We start from the raw sequence: 20,657 nt of genomic DNA on the forward strand, positions 1-20,657 counted from the left end.
TTTAAAAAAACAAATAAAGCAACACCTCACCCCTACTTGACCTAGATAGTGTGTATTCATTGATATGTAGGCTACGTGTGCCTTTTTTTAAAATGTAGAGTTCTGTCCTTGTCTATTTTGCACTTTCAGCAGTATTATGTCATGTTTTGTGTGGACTCCAGGAAGAGTAGCTGCTGCTTTTGCAACAGTTAATGGGGATCCTAATAAAATACCAAACCAATATGTAATTTTGTTATTTGGGTGAATTATCCCTTTAATTACAACAGTCATTTTATTGATCACGATATGACTAACATAAATGAAACATTTTTATCGAACAATCGGTTATTATACTAGTGAAAATACAGTACAGATGCATAGTCCTTGTTATTCAACAATTGTTGAATGCTATATTTCCAGTTTCATGCAGTGATTGCATGATGTACATGAAGGCTAAATATGCAATGCATTCACTGTGCTTCCTCTTTAGTAGTCACAGCAATACTCCAACTTGAGTGGGTTTAACAGATAATTTTTTACAACCAAATCTTTAAAAAATTGTCATGTAAATGTCATGTTACAGAAGGGTCCAGACACCTTTTTTCTGATTTCACTTCTTTTAGAGAAACACTTTCCCCAAAGAGCAATCAATTCCACATCAAAATTAGAGATTTGGTTGTAAAAAAAAAAAAAAAACTTATACTTTAAGTTAAGAGGCCAGGAAATAGATAGGAAAAACTGCTTCTGTGAGTGAACACAGGCACTTCAGGCATGTACACCAGGTAAGCATAGGGTCCTTCACATCCACAGGCATCCGAATCACAAGCTCACTTTTTATTTTGCACTTTCAGCAGTAAATTATGTGCCGCTGTGTTCTTTGGCTCAACCTTCAGCAAGCTGTTTAGATCTTCCACGCAAGCTTTGTAGTCCTGAAGGGCAAAATGAACACAAATCAAACAAAATGATAAAACAGGTACATACAATGTATACACTGCATTTCTTGTTCATCGGAAAGCCTCTCACTTTCAGCTCCTTGTGTGCTTGAGCTTGTCTGTACAGTGCCTTGATATTAGCGGGGTCGAGCTGCAGGGCCTCTCCACAATCTCGCACTGCCTCCTTGTACATCTTTACAGAGAGGTAGCAGAGTGCCCTATTCAGTACAAAGGTACAAATTAGTCCCAACATAGGAATTATGTACATTCCAAGTCTGACAGGAGCTGGGCAATTTCACAGAATTATATGACAATGCAGAGATGGGAATACAACTCCCGTACAAGGTTTCTATGGTAATTTGTCTACACACCAAACAGACATAAGCCTCACCTATTTGTGTAGGTTGTGATTTCTGAGGGATTGTGTTTGAGGCTCTGAGTGTATTTCTCTATGGCTTTCTTGTACTCTGCTTTTTTCACCAGTGCATTGCCTTCCTCTTTCAGGTATAGGGCTTTTTTAATGACATCCTCTCCTGGGACTGGGGGAAAAAAATGGATATCTTATTTCTGGGACTACTATTTCTGTACACTTGTGTATATCTGTTACAGGTTGTGAAAAGAAGATTAACAGTTTTCTGTTTCTATTAATATTTGGACAGCAAAACCAGACAATCATATGAAAGACAAACCGGATTTATATTTTTCTCTGGTGCCATTGTGTTGTGTCGTTTGGCATGTTGCCTGAGAAAAGTTTTCTTTGACGGCCATTGGAACAATGGGAATGGGCGGGAGCTTCTCTCGCCAGGAGTGTCCATCCACCTCTGTCAGACACTTTGTCATTCTGGAAGGAAAAGGGGTTATCCAGTTGTACACAATTGCACCATCTTCATTATGTCCCCTATGCATGACATTGAGAAGTTTTCAGAAGTTAAAGGACTTGAAGGCTTTTAGTGAACAAAAATAAGTTCAAATGGATAAGTGCAACATGTTATACCTGTTGGTACCATCTTGGGCTGCAGGTATGCGACAGTCTATCTGTAAGGCCGTCTTGTAGTCCACGTAGGCTAATCTGTATCTCTCAAGGGCTTCATACGCTGCACCCCGGCGAAGGAGAGGCTTGATGCCAAACGGAACCAAGTCAAGAGAGCTAGAATATAAAAAGTGTTTTAGGTACGAGCGTTGCTGCAGTAGTAAGTACAAAAAATACAGAACCTATTCAACAGCAAACAAAGTAATGAGCTACTAAAGTATTGGGAAAAGATGCTGTTGATATGTTTTAGTTAATAGTGTTACTTCAGCAGTATGAACCACCTGTAGCCCTTGATCATGACTCTCAATTCCATTACACATAAAAATCATTGGACGAAGGCGTCTTCTGTAGGGGGGTGTTTTGTTAAGAGCCACAACGCTCGGTCTTAACATTAACACGCATTGCTTGCAGTACGGTTTTGGAAGAATAAGTACCTTATCTTTCATATTGGCGAGAAATCATTTTCAAAAAACAAAAGGTTAAATTGATACACACTTTTATAGGGTTAGGCTTCCCACAGCCATATTTCCATGTCACAGCTCTTGTTTAAAGAAAACAGATGGAAAACAGAGTGGACTACCTGTGATAATTAGCTATCTGCGTCTCTGAACACCTGTGTGTAAACAGAAGACAGACACCACAAATGTGTTGTCACTGAAAAATACTGTCAGCTGCAACTGTTAAAACTGGTTAAAAGTGTACTGTATTTTGTATTTGTGAAATTATTTTGAGTTGAGGGATTTACATTTCTAGAACCGTACCGCAGTAGAGAATCGATTCACGTTTTGATGGAGTATTTGGCTGTTTAGGCTTCCAGGAGCCAATTCACCCTTTAAATAAAACATGTAAGGTCCTTGGACTAAGGAGTAACATTGTGCACCTTTAGTCCAATATTGGGCTAGAACTACCTATAGAGCAGAAGATCTAGGTCTGCGTGGCCTACCACAAAACATCATGTCTACAATGTAGGCTACTTACACTGTGCAGTCCTTCACACACTCCGCACAATTTCCATCCTTCAGATAACTGGCTGCACGGTTAGAATACAGGATACTAAGATCCTCTGAATTCTTTCCTGTAAATGAATTTACAGTGGTAACAATCTATCAGAACATGGAAAGCTTGTGCTGGTTTCAGAAAACGTGTCTTCATTTATGCACAATAAAAAAAAATAAACACACGTAGCTAGATCAGAGAAAACACTAGATTCTAATCTAGAACATTGAGCCGATTATTCTGACTGGTTAGCTGACTAGTTAGCTGCCTACCTGACTTCTCCACATCTTTGATCGCCTGGCTGTAAAGACAGGCAGCCTCCCCATATTGTCCAGTTTTAAAGCATTCGTTGCCTGCTTTTTTCAACTCTGTCCAAGACTGGGAACGACGCTTATGTGGCATATTTGATTTGCTGTAACAAGACAGACACAAGAAAGGTTAGCTAGCTAACGTTAGCTTGCTAGCTAGCCAACTTTTACAAGCCAAAACAACTTATTATCCATTCTAAACTGAGCCAGCCGGCTAGTTAGCTACATACTTACCTTGAATAATGAATATAATTGTATAAATATATGTCTGGCTAGCTAGTTAATTCCTTAGAAGTGGTTAGCCAGCAGCTAGCCTATGTGTCGACTTACCAATTAGTGAATGTAATGTTGATAGCAGGGCAAACTGTTGGTTGTGAAGCTATCTATACTCTCCTGTACTGTACTCGTCCGCAAATCGTCTAACTAACAAATAACGTAGGACGTAAAACCAAGATCTTAAACAATCTAGTTAGATGCGTAAAATGTGTCTTCCTTACACGCTAACCAACATCAGTGTGTCTTCAGCAACAATAAAGTACTTCCGGGTCACATAATTTTGAAACATTCGAAATAAAAGCCCTCCACTTAATAGTAGGAACTTGTCAATTACCTGTATTATTCATGATATACGAAAAATAATTGTCTAAACATTAACATTGATTCATATTTGTTTCTATTTAAGTGACATTTGCATAAAATGTGGGTTTTAATACATGTTCCAAGGTCAAATAAATGGCCACAGTGCGAATAACTGTATATGGAATACATACTGGCTTATAGAGCAAAAACTATTATGGGTGCCACGATAAAATTATTGTAGGGAATGCTCAGTGCGGTCTGTAGAATGTATATATGGTGTGTCTTCATGGAGCTTTGAATAATACAGAGTGCACCCATAATGGAATGGCGCTGTAGGGGCTGGCTGCCGTTTTACATGCTCCTAACCAACTGTGTTATTTTGTTCTTTTTTTCTCATTTTGGTACTTATTTTTTAAACTTATTTTGTAAATAATGTTGTTGCTACCGTCTCTTATGACCGAAAATCTATTCTGGACATCGGAACTGCGATTACTCACCAAAGATTTTTTCTTTAATGAATCCGACGCAAAGGATATACTGCTTTCTCAGGTATGGGACCAAATCCCCGTCATTTGCGTGAAGAAAAGATGTAGAAAAAGGTAGGTCGGGCTGCCTTCTGAGAATTTGTAGACGAGTGAGTAAACCCTCTCTACCATCAGTCCTATTAGCCAACGTGCAATCATTGGATAACAAAATGGATGAGCTCTGATCAAGGACATCCTGCCAACGATACATTAATATGCTATGTTTCACAGAGTCGTGGCTGAACGACGACATGGATAACATAGAGCTGGCAGGGTTTTAGGGTCCATCGGCAAGATAGAACAGCTGCATCCGGTAAGTCAAGGGGTGGCAATCTGTGTCTATTTGTAAACAACAGCTGGTGCACAAAATCAAATATTAAGGAAGTCTCAAGATTTTGCTCGCTTGAGGTTGAGTATCTCATGATAAGCTGTTGACCACACTATTTACCAAGAGAGTTTTCATCTATATTTTTTGTGGCTGTCTATTTCCCACCACAACCCGATACTGGCACTAAGACAAGCTGTATAGGGCCATAAGCAAACAGGAAAATGTTCATCCAGAGGCAACGCTCCTAGTGGCTGGGGACTTTGATGCAGGGAAACTTAAATCAGTTTTACCTCATTTCTACCAGCATGTTACATTTTTAACTGTTAACAATACTCTTTCTAGCAATCAATCTGGCTTCAGACCTAAACACAGTACCATTACGGCCACTGTACGTGTTGTAAATGATATCACTAATGCCCTAGATAATAGAAAGTACTGTGAGGCCTTGTAGATTTGTCTAAAGCTTTTGACACTGTAGACCATGCGATACTTTTGCGTAAGCTGTCGTTAATAGGACTGGGATCGGATGCCTGTCGTTGGTTTCATGACTATCTAAAGGATAGAAGTCAGGCTGTTAGAGTCAACGGCATCCAGTCAGAGCCATTGGAGTTGGTTAAAGGGGTCCCACAAGGTTCTATACTTGGTCCATTACTGTTCACTCTCTACATAAACAATATCGGTGATGAGATAAGAAAGTGTAAAATTTACTTATATGCTGATAACACTATCATGTACTCTATTGCTTCAACGGCTGACCAAGCATTATCACAATTGGAGACAGATGTTAAGATATTACAAGGGTCTTTTATACAGCTGAAAGTTGTTTAAAATGCAAAGAAAACACATTTTATGATTTTTAATAGGTTCAAAAAGTTGTTTGAAAATACACTTGCACTTACGTGCTTAGATGGCTCTCGAATTAATCAGGTCTCTGCATATAAATACTTAGGGATATGGTTGGATGATAAACTGTCTTTTAAAATGCATATTGACAAACTTTTTAAACAGCTAAAAATCAAGCTAGGCTTCCTCTATAGAAACAGGACATGTTTGTCCTCTACAAATAGAAGACAAATTGTGCAAGCTACTTTTATGTCTGTTATAGATTATGGGGATATTATCTACATGCATGCTACGGCATCCACACTTAAATCGCTGGATTCTACTTATCATTGTGCATTTAGGTTTATTACCGGTGCTAGCTACAGAACTCACCACTGTGTTTTATATCAAAATGTGGTTGGACTTCGCTGTCCATGAGATGAGAACATATAAAGCACTTCTGAATAAACTACCTTCTTATTTATCATCACTCATCAACATTACAATTATAATTCCTAAAACTAGGTCTGAAGCATGGATTACACTTGAGGCCCATGCGATTTCCACAGACTTGGGTCTGGCTGCCTTTTCCTGTTACACTCCTTGCCTATGGAATAGCCTGCAGACTAAACGTAAACCTGAGACTCTTGTCCCCCTTGCCCATTTAAACATTTATTGGAGGATTTTTTTTCTTCTATTGCTTGCTTCGGGTAATGCAAGTTCTTGTGCTGTTAGGTGAATAACCTGTGGGTAAATGTAACAATCTGCTGCTGTATTTTTTTGTGTTATCTGTGATCTTTTTGTCTGTCTTGTGTAGTTTCTTAATCATTGTATGTGTATGTGTAAACATGTATACCAGGGCCCAGCTGTAAAATAGACCTTGGTCTCAGTCTGTGTTCCTTGTTGAAATAAAGGTATAATAATAATAAAATGTGCAACCAGAGGAAAAAAAACTCTAGACCTCCTTTACTCCACACACAAAGCTCTCCCTCGCCCTCCATTTGGCAAATCTGACCATAACTCTATCCTCCTTGTTCCTGCTTACAAGCAAAAACTAAAGCAGGAAGTACCAGTGACTCATTCAAGGTCAGAGGGCGCAGATCAAAGGACGCAGATGCTAAGCTACAGGACTGTTTTGCTATCACAGACTGGAATATGTTCCGGGATTCTTCCCATGGCTTTATCACTAAGTGCATTGATGACGTCATCCCCACAGTGACCGTACGTACATACCCCAACCAGAAGCGATGGATTACAGGCAACATCCGCACTGAGCTAAAGAGTAGAGCTGCTGCTTTCAAGGAGCGGGACTTTAACCTGGAAGCTTATAAGAAATCCCGCCATGCCCTCCTGACGAACCAACAAACAAGCAAAGTGTTAACTTCTTGGTGACAGGGGGGCAGTATTGAGTAGCTTGGATGAATAAGGTGCCCAGAGTAAACTGCCTGCTACTCTGTCCCAGATGCTAATATATGCATATTATTAGTAGTATTGGATAGAACACTCTGACGTTTCTAAGACTGTTTGAATGATGTCTGTGAGTTTAACAGAACTCATATGGTAGGCGAAAACCTAAGAAAAATCCAACCAGGAAGTGGGAAATCAGAGTTTTTCAACTCTGCCATTCCAATACACAGTGTAAATGGGGTCATATTGTACTTCCTAATGCTTCCACTAGATGTCAACAGTCTTTAGAACTTTGTTTGAGGCTTCTACTGTGAAGGGGGAGAGAATGAGAGGGGATTGGCAGAGTGTCTGGCAGAGTGCCACAGGCTCGCGACGCGCGGTCACGAGAGAGTTAGCTCTCATTCCATTGCTTTTCTACAGACATAGGAATTCTACGGTTGGAACATTATTGAAGATTTATGATAAAAACATCCTAAAGATTGATTCTATACTTAGTTTGACATGTTTCTACGACCAGTAATATAACTCTTTGAACTTTTTGTCTGACGTTCGGGCTGGAACTGCACGCGCGTTTGGATTTGTTTACCAAACGCCCTAACAAAAGAAGCTATTTGGACATAAATGATGAACTTTATCGAACAAATCAAACATTTATTGTGGAACTGGGATTCCTGGGAGTGCATTCTGATGAAGATCATCAAAGGTAAGTGAATATTTATCATGTTATTTCTGACTAATGTTGACTACACAATATGGCAGATATCTTTTTGGCTGCTTTGTTGTCTGAACGCTGTACTCAGTTTGTGCATGGTTTGCTTTTTCCGTAAAGTTTTTTAAAAATCTGACAAGGCGGTTGCATTAAGGAGAAGTATATATCTAATTCCATGTATAACACTTGCATTTTCATCAACATTTATGATGAGTATTTATGTAAATTGATATGGCTCTCTGCAAAATCACCGGATATTTTAGAACTACTGAACATAACGCGCCAATGTAAAATGTGATTTTTGCACTTTATCAAACAAAACATACATGTATTGTGTAACATGAAGTCCTATGAGTGTCATCTGATGAAGATCATCAAAGGTTAGTGATTACTTTTATCTCTATTTGTGCTTTTTGTGACTCCTCCCTTTGGCTGGAAAAATGGCTGTGTTTTTCTGTGACTTGGTGGTGACCTAACATAATCGTTTGTGGTGCTTTCGCTGTAAAGCCTTGTACACTGAGCATGCGCTGACCAACTGGCAAGTGTCTTCACTGATATTTTCAACCTGTCCCTGACTGAGTCTGTAATACCAACATGTTTCAAGCAGACCACCATAGTCCCTGTGCCCAAGAACACCAAGGTAACCTGCCTAAATGAAAACCTACCCGTACCACACATGTCTGTAGCCATGAAGTACTTTGAAAGACTGATTATGGCTCACATCAACACAATTATCCCAGAAACCCTAGACCCACTCCAATTTGTATACCGCCCCAACATATTCACAGATGATGCAATCTCTATTGCAGTCCACACTACCCTTTCCCACATGGACAAAAGGAATACCTACCTGAGAATACTATTCATTGACTACAGCTTCAACACCATAGTGCCCTCAAAGCTTATCACTAAGCTAAGGACCCTGGACCTCCTCCTTCTGCAACTGTATCCTGGACTTCCTGACGGGCCGCCCCCAGGTGATAAGGGTAGGTAACAACACATCTACTACATTGATCCTCAACACAGGGGCCCCTCAGGGGTGCGTGCTCAGTCCCTTCCTGTACTCCCTGTTCACCCATGACTGCATGGCCAAGCACGACTCCATCAACATCATTAAGTTTGCCGATGACACAACAGTGATTGTGTCATCGGCAAATCACTGTGATCACCTGATCACTGACAACGATGAGAGAGCCTATGGGGAGGAGGTCAGAGACGTGATGAAGACAAAGGAGATGATTGTGGACTATAGAAAATCGAGCACCGAGCACGCCCCCATTCTCATCGACGGGGCTGTAGTGGAGCAGGTTGAGATCGTCAAGTTCCTTGGTGTCCACATCAACATCAAACTATCATGGTCCAAACACACCAAGACAGTCGTGAAGAGGGCATGACAATGCATATTCCCCCTCAGGAGATTGAAAAGATTTGGCATGGCACCTGTATATCAAGAATGTTCCACCACCAAAGGACATCCAGCCAACTTGGCACAACTGTGGGAAGCATTGGAGTCAACATGGGCCAGCATCCCTGTGGAACGCTTTCAACACCTCATTCCCCCTCAGGAGACTGAAAATATTTGGCATTGGTCCTCAGATCCTCAGATCCTCTACAGCTGCACCATCGGAAGCATCACTGCCTGGTATGGCAACTGCACGGCCTCCGACCGCAAGGCACCACTTGGGCCAAGCTTCCTGCCATCCAGAACCTCAATACCAGGCGGTGTCAGAGGAAAGCCTAAACAATTGCCAAGGACCCCAGCCACCCTAGTCCATAGACTGCTCTCTCTGCTACCGCACAGCAAGCAGTACTGGAGCGCTAAGTGTAGGTCAAAATGGGTTCTCAACAGCTTCTAACCCCAAGCCATAAGTCTCTTGAACAGTTAATCAAATGGCTACCCGGACTATTTGTTTAGTCCCCATCCCATCCCCTATTTTTACGCTGCTACTCCTCTCTGTTTATTATCCGTGCATAGTCACTTTACCACTACCTACATGTACATATTACCTCAATTACCTCGACTAACACATTGACTCTCTACCGGAACCCCCTGTATATAGACTCGCTGTTGTTAGTTTATTGTTGCTCCTTAATTATTGGTTATATTTCTATAAAAACATTAAAACTGCATTATTGGTTAAGGGTTTGTAAGTAAGCATTTCACTATAAGGTCTACCTGTTGTATTCGGTGCATTTGACAAATAAAACGTTATTTGATTTTGATTCCATTGGCCACAATGTGAATCACTGTATATGCAACACATGAATTAAAATGAGATTTGTTTGTCACTGGCCTACACACAATACCCCATAATGTCAAGGTGGAATAATATTTTTCAATTTTTTTATTAATTCATTAAAAATGAAAAGCTGAAATGTCTTGAGTCTATAAGTATTCAACCCCTTTGTTATGGCAAGCCTAAATAAGTTCAGGAGTAACAAATGTGCTTAACAAGTCATACAAGTTGCATGGAATCACTGTGTGTGCAATAATGGTGTTTAACAAGATGTTTGAAAGACTACCTCATCTCTGTACCCCACACAATTATCTGTAAGGTCCCTCATTCGAGCAGTGAGATTCAACCACAAAGACCAGGGAGGTTTTCCAATGTCTCACGAAGAAGGGGACCTAGACATTGAATATCCATTTGAGCATAGCATGGTGAAGTTATTAATGACACTTTGGATGGTGTATCAATACATCCAGTCACTTCAACTATGCAGGCGTCCTTCCTAACTCAGTTGCTGGAGAGGAAGGAAACCGCTCAGGGATTTCACCATGAGGCCAATGGTGATTTTAAAACAGTTACAGAATTGAATGGCTGTGATAGTTTTCTCCTGAGGATGGATGTGCAACATTGTAGTTACTCCACCATTCTAATCTAAATGTCAGTGAAAAGAAGGAAGCCTGTACAGGATGAAAATATTCCAAAACATGCATCCTGTTTGCAAGAAAGTACTAAAGTAATACTGTAAAAAATGTGGCAAAGCAATTAACTTTTTGTCCTAAATACAAAGTGTTATGTTTGAGGCAAATCCAATGCAACACATTACTGAGTATCACTCTCCATATTTCAAGCTATGTGGTGGCTGCATCATATTATGGGTATGCTTGTAACCGTTAAGGACTGGGTAGTTTTTCCCAGATAAAAAAAATAAACAGAATGGACCTAAGCACAGGCAAAATCCTAGTGGAATACCTGGTTTAGTCTGCTTTCCACCAGACACTGGGAGATTAATTCACCTTTCAGCGGGACTATAAGCTAAAACACAAGGCCAAATCTACACTGGAGTTGCTTGCCAAGAATACAGTGAATGATTCTGAGTCTCCGAGTTACAATTTTGACTTAAATCTACAGCCACACACTATTGTTCAGCACACAGTATTATTCAGAGCCTGATGAAATAACACCATATATAGATTCTACAGATCTTACTGAGTATTACCGAACCCACTTTTACATTGGCACATAGAATAGCATATTCCTCTCTCTATAAGCCAATATGTAATTTATAGACCCACAGTGTATTGCACTGGGACCAATGGAATGGAATGGGTGGAGTAGAAAGGCCTGCTGGGTATTTAGACTCCTGTCATCCAAGACATAACACCATATATAGATCAATTGGGTCTGTAGAATATTATGTTCTTTACATTCATTTACTTAAGCTCCAACAATTTCTCAGTGTGCTCCACCTTATAATATTATGTATCTTTTATAAAGTAGTAATTCGCTTTAGTTTAAAAGTGTTTTTTTTAACATTCTTTTCACATTATGCGTTATGCAAAGCTGCAAAAATGATTGATTTCGTACTGTATCATAGAAAGAGTGTTTTACTGCAGACTTTTATTTTGAAGGCAAAATCGAAACACCGGAAGTGATAGTGTTGCTGCTGGGACACTAATGTTGCATTCATGACGCTAATCTAACCAACCACCAGCCTCTTTTCAGAAGCAAGTTCACTTCTGTTCTGGGAAAGGAGGCGCAGGCTATCACAAGAACACGTACTTGGTGTTAGATTTCCTGTCCGGTTCTTCCTTTCATTGGACAGGGGCTTGCCTCGTTTCTATTTGAAGATCAGGCTGGATGACCAGTAACCCATCCAGTGTTACTCTCACCAGCAGCCATGTAGCTAAAAATCCTTAACAGAAAAACACAGAACAGTTTGTCCTTGAAATTAAACAGTTAAAACGAGAGTTTCTATTGGAGAAAATCTAGGTAGGTCCCTCCCCATTCCGTTTCCCTTCCGCTTAAGAAACGTTTTGCAACAGAATATGCGTAATGAATACTCCCCAGCTGTCATACTTTCTCTCAATTACTTTCTCCACTGCTCATGAGGCCACTCAGGGATCTGGTGCCAATCACTTGAACAACACTGCTGTTAGTAGGCCTAAGTCCATTTTTACATTGGTTGAAGTACTTTACACCATGACAATAACCCAGGGTTATGTCTAGAAATGATACAGCGTTTGTAAAATTGATTTCAAAAGTTTTTTATTTTAGCTAACACTTTTCCTAACCTGAACCTAATTATCCTAACCTGCTGTGTAAGTTCTCCTAAACCTGCTACCAAAAGTCAAATTTGACAGCTGCACCCTAGACAAAACCATAACCCAGCCCAGTACCATAAAACCAGCCTAAAGAGCAAGCAGAAGCAGGTGGCAAGCAAACACTACATGGAAGGAATATATGGGTTGTTCCACAAATTAAGTGCCTTTTGGGACCCTTTGATATTTTAAGTAAAAATTGTGCACAAGTATTACATTTCTTATTTGTGTCCTTTAGTAGTGGTTTCTTTGCAGTAATTCGACTAGACCTGATTCACGCAGTCTCCTCTGAACAGTTGATGTTGAGATGTGTCTGTTACTTGAACTCTGTGAAGCATGTATTTGGGCTGCAATCTGAGGTGCAGTTGACTCTAATGAACTTATCCTCTGCAGCAGAGGTAACTCTGGGTCTTCCTTTCCTGTGGCGGTCCTCATGAGAGACAGTTTCATCATAGCGCTTGATGGTTTTTTGCGACTGTACAAAGTTCTTGAAATGTTCTGGATTGACTGACCTTCATGTCTTTAAGTAATGATGGATTGTCATTTCTCTTTGCTTATTTGAGCTGTTTTTGTCATAATAAGGACTTGGTATTTCACCGAATAGGGCTATCTTCTGTGTACCACCCATACCTTGTCACAACACAACTGATTGGCTCAAACGCATTAAGAAGAAAATAAATTCCATGAATTAACAAGGCACACCTGTTAATTGAAATGCATTTCACACCTGCTCCTGTGCGTCCACTATTTGTATCCTTAGATTAATCTTTGAAAATCGCTAAAAATACATAACTTCTATCAACCAATTTCCCTATATCACTGACTTCTGACCAATCTTTCCTTTTCTCTACCAAGGTTCGATCAACAAACTATGTGAGGGTGCCTTGCATGGCTACACAAGTATATTGTTAGCTGAAGTATCTGAAGTATCTGCCTTCTTAACAACACTATCAACAAGGCAGGTCCTCCAGGCCCTAGTTTTCTTGCACCTAGACTACTGTTCCCAAAATCCAGGTATATAATCTCCCACCAATACCAAGTCTTTCCATCTTAATCAGTAGGCCTTCTCTCCACATAGTGTCGCAAGGTTTTCAATGTCAAAAAAGACAGTAGCCATTACTTCTTTCATGACCAGAGTTTTCCAACTTCATTGCTCACCTTTAGTAATTCACTGAAGTTGATCTACCTGTACAGAATCCACTTTGACATTGACTCAATAAACCTCCATGGGGCTCCCGAGTGGCGCAGTGGTCTAAGACACTGCATCTCAGTGCAAGAGGTGTCACTGCAGTAACTTATTTGAATCCAGGCTGCATCACATCCGGTCTTGACTGGGAGTCCCATAGGGCGGTGCACAATTGGCCCAGCGTCGTCCAGGTTTGGCCGTGGTAGGCCGTCATTGTAAATAAGAATTGACTTGCCTAGTTAAATAAAAGTTCAATTAAAATGTGCTTTTTTTAGTTCCAGGAAATATGACAATCATCTTTTCCATCAGTTTAACAATCAGCACATGAAGGGTCTTTACCAGGCTTTACAAAAGGTAATATTACTGCCAGTAGGAGGACAAATTGTTTTGTCATGAGCATGGCCTTATTTCTATTACAGCACGTTGGATGACTGTTATTCATATTCCATTCACCCAGTTCAATGTAACATCGATAGGTTTAGGCTACTACATGATACTCTAATGTTCCCTGTTCCTGTAGTCTATGAATGAAAGTTTACAATGTAGGTGCACACAGGTCGAGAGACATTTTTAGATGACAGACAGTGACACATTGTAACGCCCGGGGTGTAGTGGAGGAAGAAGTCAGGCGCAGGAAGCAGAGAGTTCAGGTTAACACTACTTTTAATACACCACACCGGCGAAACGACGCCAACTCAAAGAAACGCCCCAAACACGGGGAACTTTAAACAGTACAGCAAAATACACACACACGGACAACGGTGACCTACAGTCATGTACAACCGTACACTGAAAATAATCCCGCACAACCAGCAGGCGGGCCGGTTGGTAAATAAAGCCCAACCATTTATCCTAACTAAACACAGGTGCAACTAATAAACAGAAAAGGGGGAAAAGGGATCAGTGGCAGCTAGTAGGCCGGTGACGACGATCGCCGAGCGCCACCTAAACAGGAAGGGGAGCCACCTTCGGTAGTAGTCGTGACACACATGGACAGACAGTGACACATTCAATACAGCCTTTCATACTCGTGCCTGCATCTAGCTTATCTAGGGTGTAATCATTAGTCCAACAGTTGCAAACGAGAGTTTCTATGGGACAAATTCAGGTATTTTTTATCCTCGTTTCATTTTCTTCCGTTTAAGAAACGTTTTTCAACAGAATTGGTGGGAATGAATACACTCCTGATCACTCAAACACAGTTCACTTTCATAGCAGCCACGTTGTATTTCTTCTTGCATCTATGCACTCTCCTCCTCTCACCTTTTCCCTTCGTTTGTGGACTTCAATGAACAACACATCAGCTGTATGTGACCAGGTGAAAAAACCTTTCCAAACCAAACCATGTCATAACCTCTACACATAGCCTACAGCGTTGTCCCCATATTAGCTAAAGTAACGTCCTAGTCAACATAGCAAATAGAACTAATGCGCTAGCCAACCCGCTACAATCATGCAGTAATGTTACATTGTATAGTCCGTAAGCAGTTACACCGGCGGGCCCCAGTGGCAAAAAAATAATAAAACCAAAAGCCTTGGCTTGGAAGAGTTCCAGTGTTGTGTTGGATAATCATAGCCAGCTAGCTAATATAGCATCCCTCTGTTTGAGCCAAGTGTTTGAACTAAACTAGCCAGCTGCATTTACTAGCTAAGAAACATTAAGTGAAACTTGCTTCTCCTTCAATTAATTTGTTCAAAACTGTTCAACTATTGTCTTTCTCTCTCTTTGAGTCAACTATTCACCACATTTATGCACTGCAGTGCTAGCTGTAGCTTATGCTTTCAGTACTAGATTCATTCTCTGATCCTTTGATTGGGTGGACAACATGTCAGTTCATGCTACAAGAGCTCTGATAGGTTGGAGGACGTCCTCCGGCAGTTGTCATAATTACTGTGGAAGTCTGTGGAAGGGGGTGAGAACAACGAGCGTCCTAGGTTTTGTATTGAAGTCAATGTACCAAGAGGAGGACGAAAGATAGCTGTCCTCCGACTACACCATGATGCTACCCTACAGAGTGCTGTTGAGGCTACTGTAGACCTTCATTGCAAAATAGTTTTAATCAATTATTTGGTGACGTGAATATATTTAGTATAGTTTCATCTAAAAAGGATAACTTTTTTATGTTTTAGAGGATGGTCCTCCCCTTCCTCCTCTGAGGAGCCTCTGCAGATTACTGCACATTTCCAAGAAGAAGAGTATAACCCCCTCACTCCAAATCTTATAAAATAATCCCAGGAGAACATGTATGACCTCATCAGGTGGACGCTTAAACATGACGCTGCACAACTGATCATGACCTGGGGCTGTCACACCCTGATCTGTTTCACCTGTCCTTGTGATTGTCTCCACCCCCTCCAGGTGTCGCTTATTATCCCCAGTGTTTCCTCTCTCTCTGTGCCAGTTCATCTTGTTTGCCAAGTCAGCCAGCAGTTTTCCTTGCTCCTATTTTTTCCCAGTCTCTTTAGGTTCTAGTCCTCCTGGTTTCGACCCTTGCCTGTCCTGACTCCGAACTCGCCTGCCTGACCAGTATGCCTGTTCTGTCTTCGACCCTGCCTATCACCTTGTACTGTTTGGACTCTGATCTAGTTACTGAACCCATGCCTGCCCTGACCTCGAGACTGCCTTTCGTCTCGTACTGTTTTGGACTCTGACACAGTTTACGAACTCTCGCCTGCATTTGGGTCTCCCCTTGTGTCCTTATAGTACGAACTGGCCATGACAGACCCAGCAGACTTGGACCAGCTCCGTCACACTGCCTCCCTGCCGGGAGCCACCATTGGGATGCATGAGGAGCTACTTCAGAGCCTTTTGGGAGGGCTGCATTCCCTGACAGAACGCCACGACCAAGGGTTCAAGGCTATAATGGAGCAAATCTGTGAATCAGCTCATGTCCCCTCTGAGACCTCCCAGTAACCTTTTTACTACTGGTGGATTTAGTCAACTTACTCCGGCTCCCTGAGAACCCCGCTTACCTCCTCCGGAGTGCTATGCAGGCGATTCTGGTACCTGCCGGCCGTTCCTTTCCCAGTGCTCCCTCATCTCCGAACTCCAGCCCTCTTCATTCCCGTCAGACCGATCGAAGATCGATCGAAGATGGTGTATTTAATCAAACTAATGTCTGGAAACTACTGCAGGTACATCAGAACTCCCATAGCGTGGCAGACTACGCTTTTTTAGATTTTTGCACATTGGCCGCTGAGAGTTCATGGAATCCGGAGGCTCTGTTTGACACCGTCCACCATGGACTGTCGGAGGGGCTAAAGGACGAGCTCGCAGCTCAGGAAATAACACTGGACCTCGATTCCCTTATCGCCCCTTCGTTTAGGATTGATGGGCGCCCACGAGAAAGCAGGTGTGAGAGGAGGTCGGGCCTCGGGAACACTCGTTTGTCTGATGCTGGCACTCGTCCTAAGGAATCCGGAAATCCCCAAAGTGTGTATTTCCAAGGAGAGCCGAAGACAACCGAGGTTCCCCGAGAATCATCAACAATGGATGAGTTGGATACTCCTGAGCCTATGCAACTGTGAAGAGCTAGATTATCAGTAGGGGAACGCTCACGTAGGCTGAGTTCAAACTGTTGTCTGTACTGTGGAGGGGCAGGACCTTATATAGCTTGTCTCTGGTGGGTACAAGTACTCTGGTGAGCCAGATTGGGTTCCCTAATTCCCATTTTGCTGTGGGGAGACCAATCGAAGTCTCTGAGTGCTCATTGACTATGGGGCTGATGAAAATCTTATGGATGCCAAGATAGCTTCGGAGCTTGGTATTCCCACTCAGCCTCTCTGGACGCTAGGGCACTGGACGCTAGGGCACTGGACGCTCGGGCACTGGACGCTCGGGCACTGGACGGCCACTATATAGGGGAAGTCACCTATAGTACTGTGCCCGTTCAATTACGGGTTTCTGGTAACCACAGTGAGACAATACAGTTCCTCATTCCATCTCCCCATGTTCTGGTTGTTTTGGGATTTTCCTGGCTTCAAAAACACAATCCGATGATTTATTGGACCACAAGCTCCATCCTGGGTTGGAGCCCATTTTGCCATTCCCACTGCCTTCAAGCAACACAGCCTTCCTCAGGATGTTCCTCTGTGCTATCCCCACAGACTACCTTGACCTTCTGAAAGTGTTCAGTAAAGCACGTGCTACTTCCCTTCCCCCACACCGGCACTACACTACCTTGGGGTCGATTGTGTGCTCTGTCTGGATCAGAGACCAAAGCTATGGAGGAGTACATAGATGAGTCTCTGGCCACTGGGGCAGTCCGTCCATCTGCATCTCCTGCCGGCACATGGTTTTTCTTCGTGGAGAAGAAGGACAAGACCCTGCGTCCGTGCATTGACTACTGGGGGCTTAATGACATTACTGTCAAGAATCGCTACTCCCTACCGCTCCTCTCCTCAGTGTTTGAACCTCAACAGAGGGCTACCATATTATCCAAGTTGGACCTTCAAAATACCTACCACCTGGTTCGGATATGCGAGAGGGATGAGTGGAAGACAGTCTTCAACACAGACAGTGTTGAAGTACCAGGTCATGCCATTTGGACTCACCAACACCCCCGCTGTTTTCAAGGCTTTGGTCAATGATGTGCTCCGGGACATGCTAAACCGGTTTGTGTTCCTGTACCTTGACGACATCCTGTTTTTTTTCCTTTTCTGCACAAGAACATGTTCTTCATGTCAGACAGGTCCTTCAGCGCCTCCTGGAGAACCAACTGTTCGTGAAAGCTGAGAAGTGTGAGTTCCACCGCTCTACCATCACCTTTCTGGGACATGTCATTCCTGAGGGGAATATTCAGATAGATCCTGAAAAGGTGAAAGCAGTGGTGGATTGGCCTCAACCAACGTTCATTTGGGACTACAGCACCCTGGTGGCCCCCCTCTCGGCACTCACCTCTCCCAAGGTACCGTTCAAATGGTCTCCAGCTGTTGACAAAGCCTTTGTGGACCTGAAGCATCGGTTCATAACAGCGCCCATCCTCATCCATCCGGTCCCCTCGCGTCAATTTGTGGTGGAAGTGGATGCTTCAGATGTTGGAGTGGGGGCCATCCTGTCCCAGCGATCTGCCCAGGACCAGAAGCTTCATCCCTGTGCCTTCTTGTCCCATTGTCTCAATCCTGCTGAAAGGAACTACGATGTTGGGAACCGAGAATCCCTGGGGGTGAAGATGGCATTAGAAGAGTGGAGGTACTGGCTGGAAGGAGCAGAACAGCCATTCCTGATCTGGACCGACCATAAAAACCTGGCATATCTCCGTACAGCCAAGCGCCTCAACTCCAGGCAGGCCCGGGGGGCCCTCCTGTTCACCAGATTTAACTTCACCATCTCCTACCGCCCAGGGTCAAAGAATGTGAAGCCTGATGCCACAACCTCGACCTCTGAAACCATTCTCCCTACCTCATGCCTTGCTGTCACTGTGGATTGGGGTATTGAGAACCTGGTCCGCGAGGCACAACACTCCCAGCCTGGACCTGAAGGAGGCCCGGCTAACCGGCTGTTTGTCCCTAATCCAGTCTGGTCCCGGGTCCTGGAATGGGCTCATTCCTCCAGGCTGACCTGTCACCCAGGGTCCCGTCGTATACTAGCCTGGCTTCGACAATGTTTCTGGTGCCCCATAAGCTCCTTCTGGCCTCCTGCAGCCACTACAAGTTCCTCATCGTCCCTGGTGTCATATATCTCTGGACTTTGTCACTGGGCTCCCTCCGTCTGATGGCAACACTGTCATTCTGACGGTAGTCGACCGGTTCTCCAAGGCCGCCCATTTCATCCCTCTCCCCAGACTAGAGACGGCCCAGCTTATGGTGCAGTATGTCTTCCAGATCCATGGACTCCCGGTAGACATGGTCTCCGATTGGGGCTCCCGTCTCAGTTCTGGAAGGCATTCTGCACCCTTATAGGGTCACTGGCCAGCCTGTCATCCGGATTCCATCCCCAAACTAAAGGTCAGTCAAAGCAAGACAACCAAGACCTGGAGATCACTTAAGGTGCCTGGTCTCAACCAACCCCACTACCTGGAGCCGTCAACTGGTCTGGGTGGAGTATGCCCGGAACACTCTTCTCAGTTCTGCCACGGGACTCTCCCCTTTCGAGTGCTCCATGGGGTATCAGCCTCCACTCCTGAACAAGAGCAGGAGGTCAGAGTACCCTCGACCCAGATGTTTGTCTGCCGCTGTCGACGTACCAGAAGATGAGCCAGGGCAGCTATTCTCAAGACCAACTCCAGGTATCGTCGACAAGCGGACCGTCGCCGGACCCCAGCTCCTCGCTTTTGCATTGGGCAGAGGGTATGGCTGCCCCTTTGGGTAGAGTCCCGCAAACTGTCCCCTCGTTTTATTGATCATTTTCCCATCTCCAGAGTCATGAGTTACACTGCTGTCCGTCTTGTGTTACCCCGTATTCACCCTACCTACGTGTCTAAGATTAAGCCTGTGTATCACTGTTCTTTGTCTTCTGTCCCAGGCCCCCCCCCCCCCCCTCCTTGTGTCACATTCTTTTGGAGAGATTGGAAACCCAAATTGGTCTACACGGATCTTATCTGTCGGAATGGTTTGTCCTCTGACAAATCAACTGCAAATTTCGGTGTTCCTCAAGGTTCCGTTTTAGGACCACTATTGTTTTCACTATATATTTTACCTCTTGGGGATGTCATTAGAAAACATAATGTTGACTTTCACTGCTATGCGGATGACACACAGCTGTACATTATAATGAAACATGGTGAAGCCCCAAAATTGCCCTCGCTAGAAGCATGTGTTTCAGACATAAGGAAGTGGATGGCTGCAAATGTTCTACTTTTAAACTCGGACAAAACAGAAATGCTTGTTCTAGGTCCCAAGAAACAAAGAGATCTTCTGTTGAATCTGACAATTAATCTTAATGGTTGTACAGTCGTCTCAAATAAAACAGTAAAGGACCTTGGCGTTACTCTGGACCCTGATCTCTCTTTTGAAGAACATATGAAGACTGTTTCAAGGACAGCTTTTTTACATCTACGTAACATTGCAAAAATCTGAAACTTTCTGTCCAAAAATGATGCAGAAAAATGTATCCATGCTTTTGTTACTTCTAGGTTAGACTACTGCAATGCTCTACTTTCTGGCTACCCGGATAAAGCACTAAATAAACTTCAGTTAGTGATAAATACTGCTGCTAGGCAAGGGCTGATTTCAAGGTTTTACTGCTAACCTACAAAGCATTACATGGGCTTGCTTCTACCTATCTCTCTGATTTGGTCCTTCCGTACATACCTACACGTACGCTACGGTCACAAGACGCAGGCCTCCTAATTGTCCTTAGAATTTCTA

The 20,657-nt window shown here is 43.0% G+C and overlaps 1 protein-coding gene across 1 annotated transcript; it reads right to left on the minus strand.

Moving 5' to 3' along the window:
* Window positions 1–217: 217 nt before the first annotated feature.
* LOC139370699 (mitochondrial import receptor subunit TOM34-like) lies at window positions 218–3,792 on the minus strand. Its single transcript, XM_071110337.1, has 8 exons — window positions 3,576–3,792; window positions 3,210–3,349; window positions 2,920–3,016; window positions 1,906–2,058; window positions 1,601–1,752; window positions 1,303–1,450; window positions 1,003–1,129; window positions 218–908 (listed from the first exon to the last, which is right to left on the minus strand). The coding sequence occupies exons 2-8, from the start codon at window positions 3,337–3,339 to the stop codon at window positions 807–809; spliced, it is 909 nt and encodes a 302-aa protein (XP_070966438.1). The 5' UTR covers window positions 3,340–3,349; window positions 3,576–3,792; the 3' UTR covers window positions 218–806.
* Between the last annotated feature and the right edge of the window lie 16,865 nt (window positions 3,793–20,657).

Source organism: Oncorhynchus clarkii, chromosome 17 (genome assembly GCF_045791955.1).
Source record: "Oncorhynchus clarkii lewisi isolate Uvic-CL-2024 chromosome 17, UVic_Ocla_1.0, whole genome shotgun sequence".
In the NCBI taxonomy this organism is placed as follows: Eukaryota; Metazoa; Chordata; class Actinopteri; order Salmoniformes; family Salmonidae; genus Oncorhynchus; species Oncorhynchus clarkii.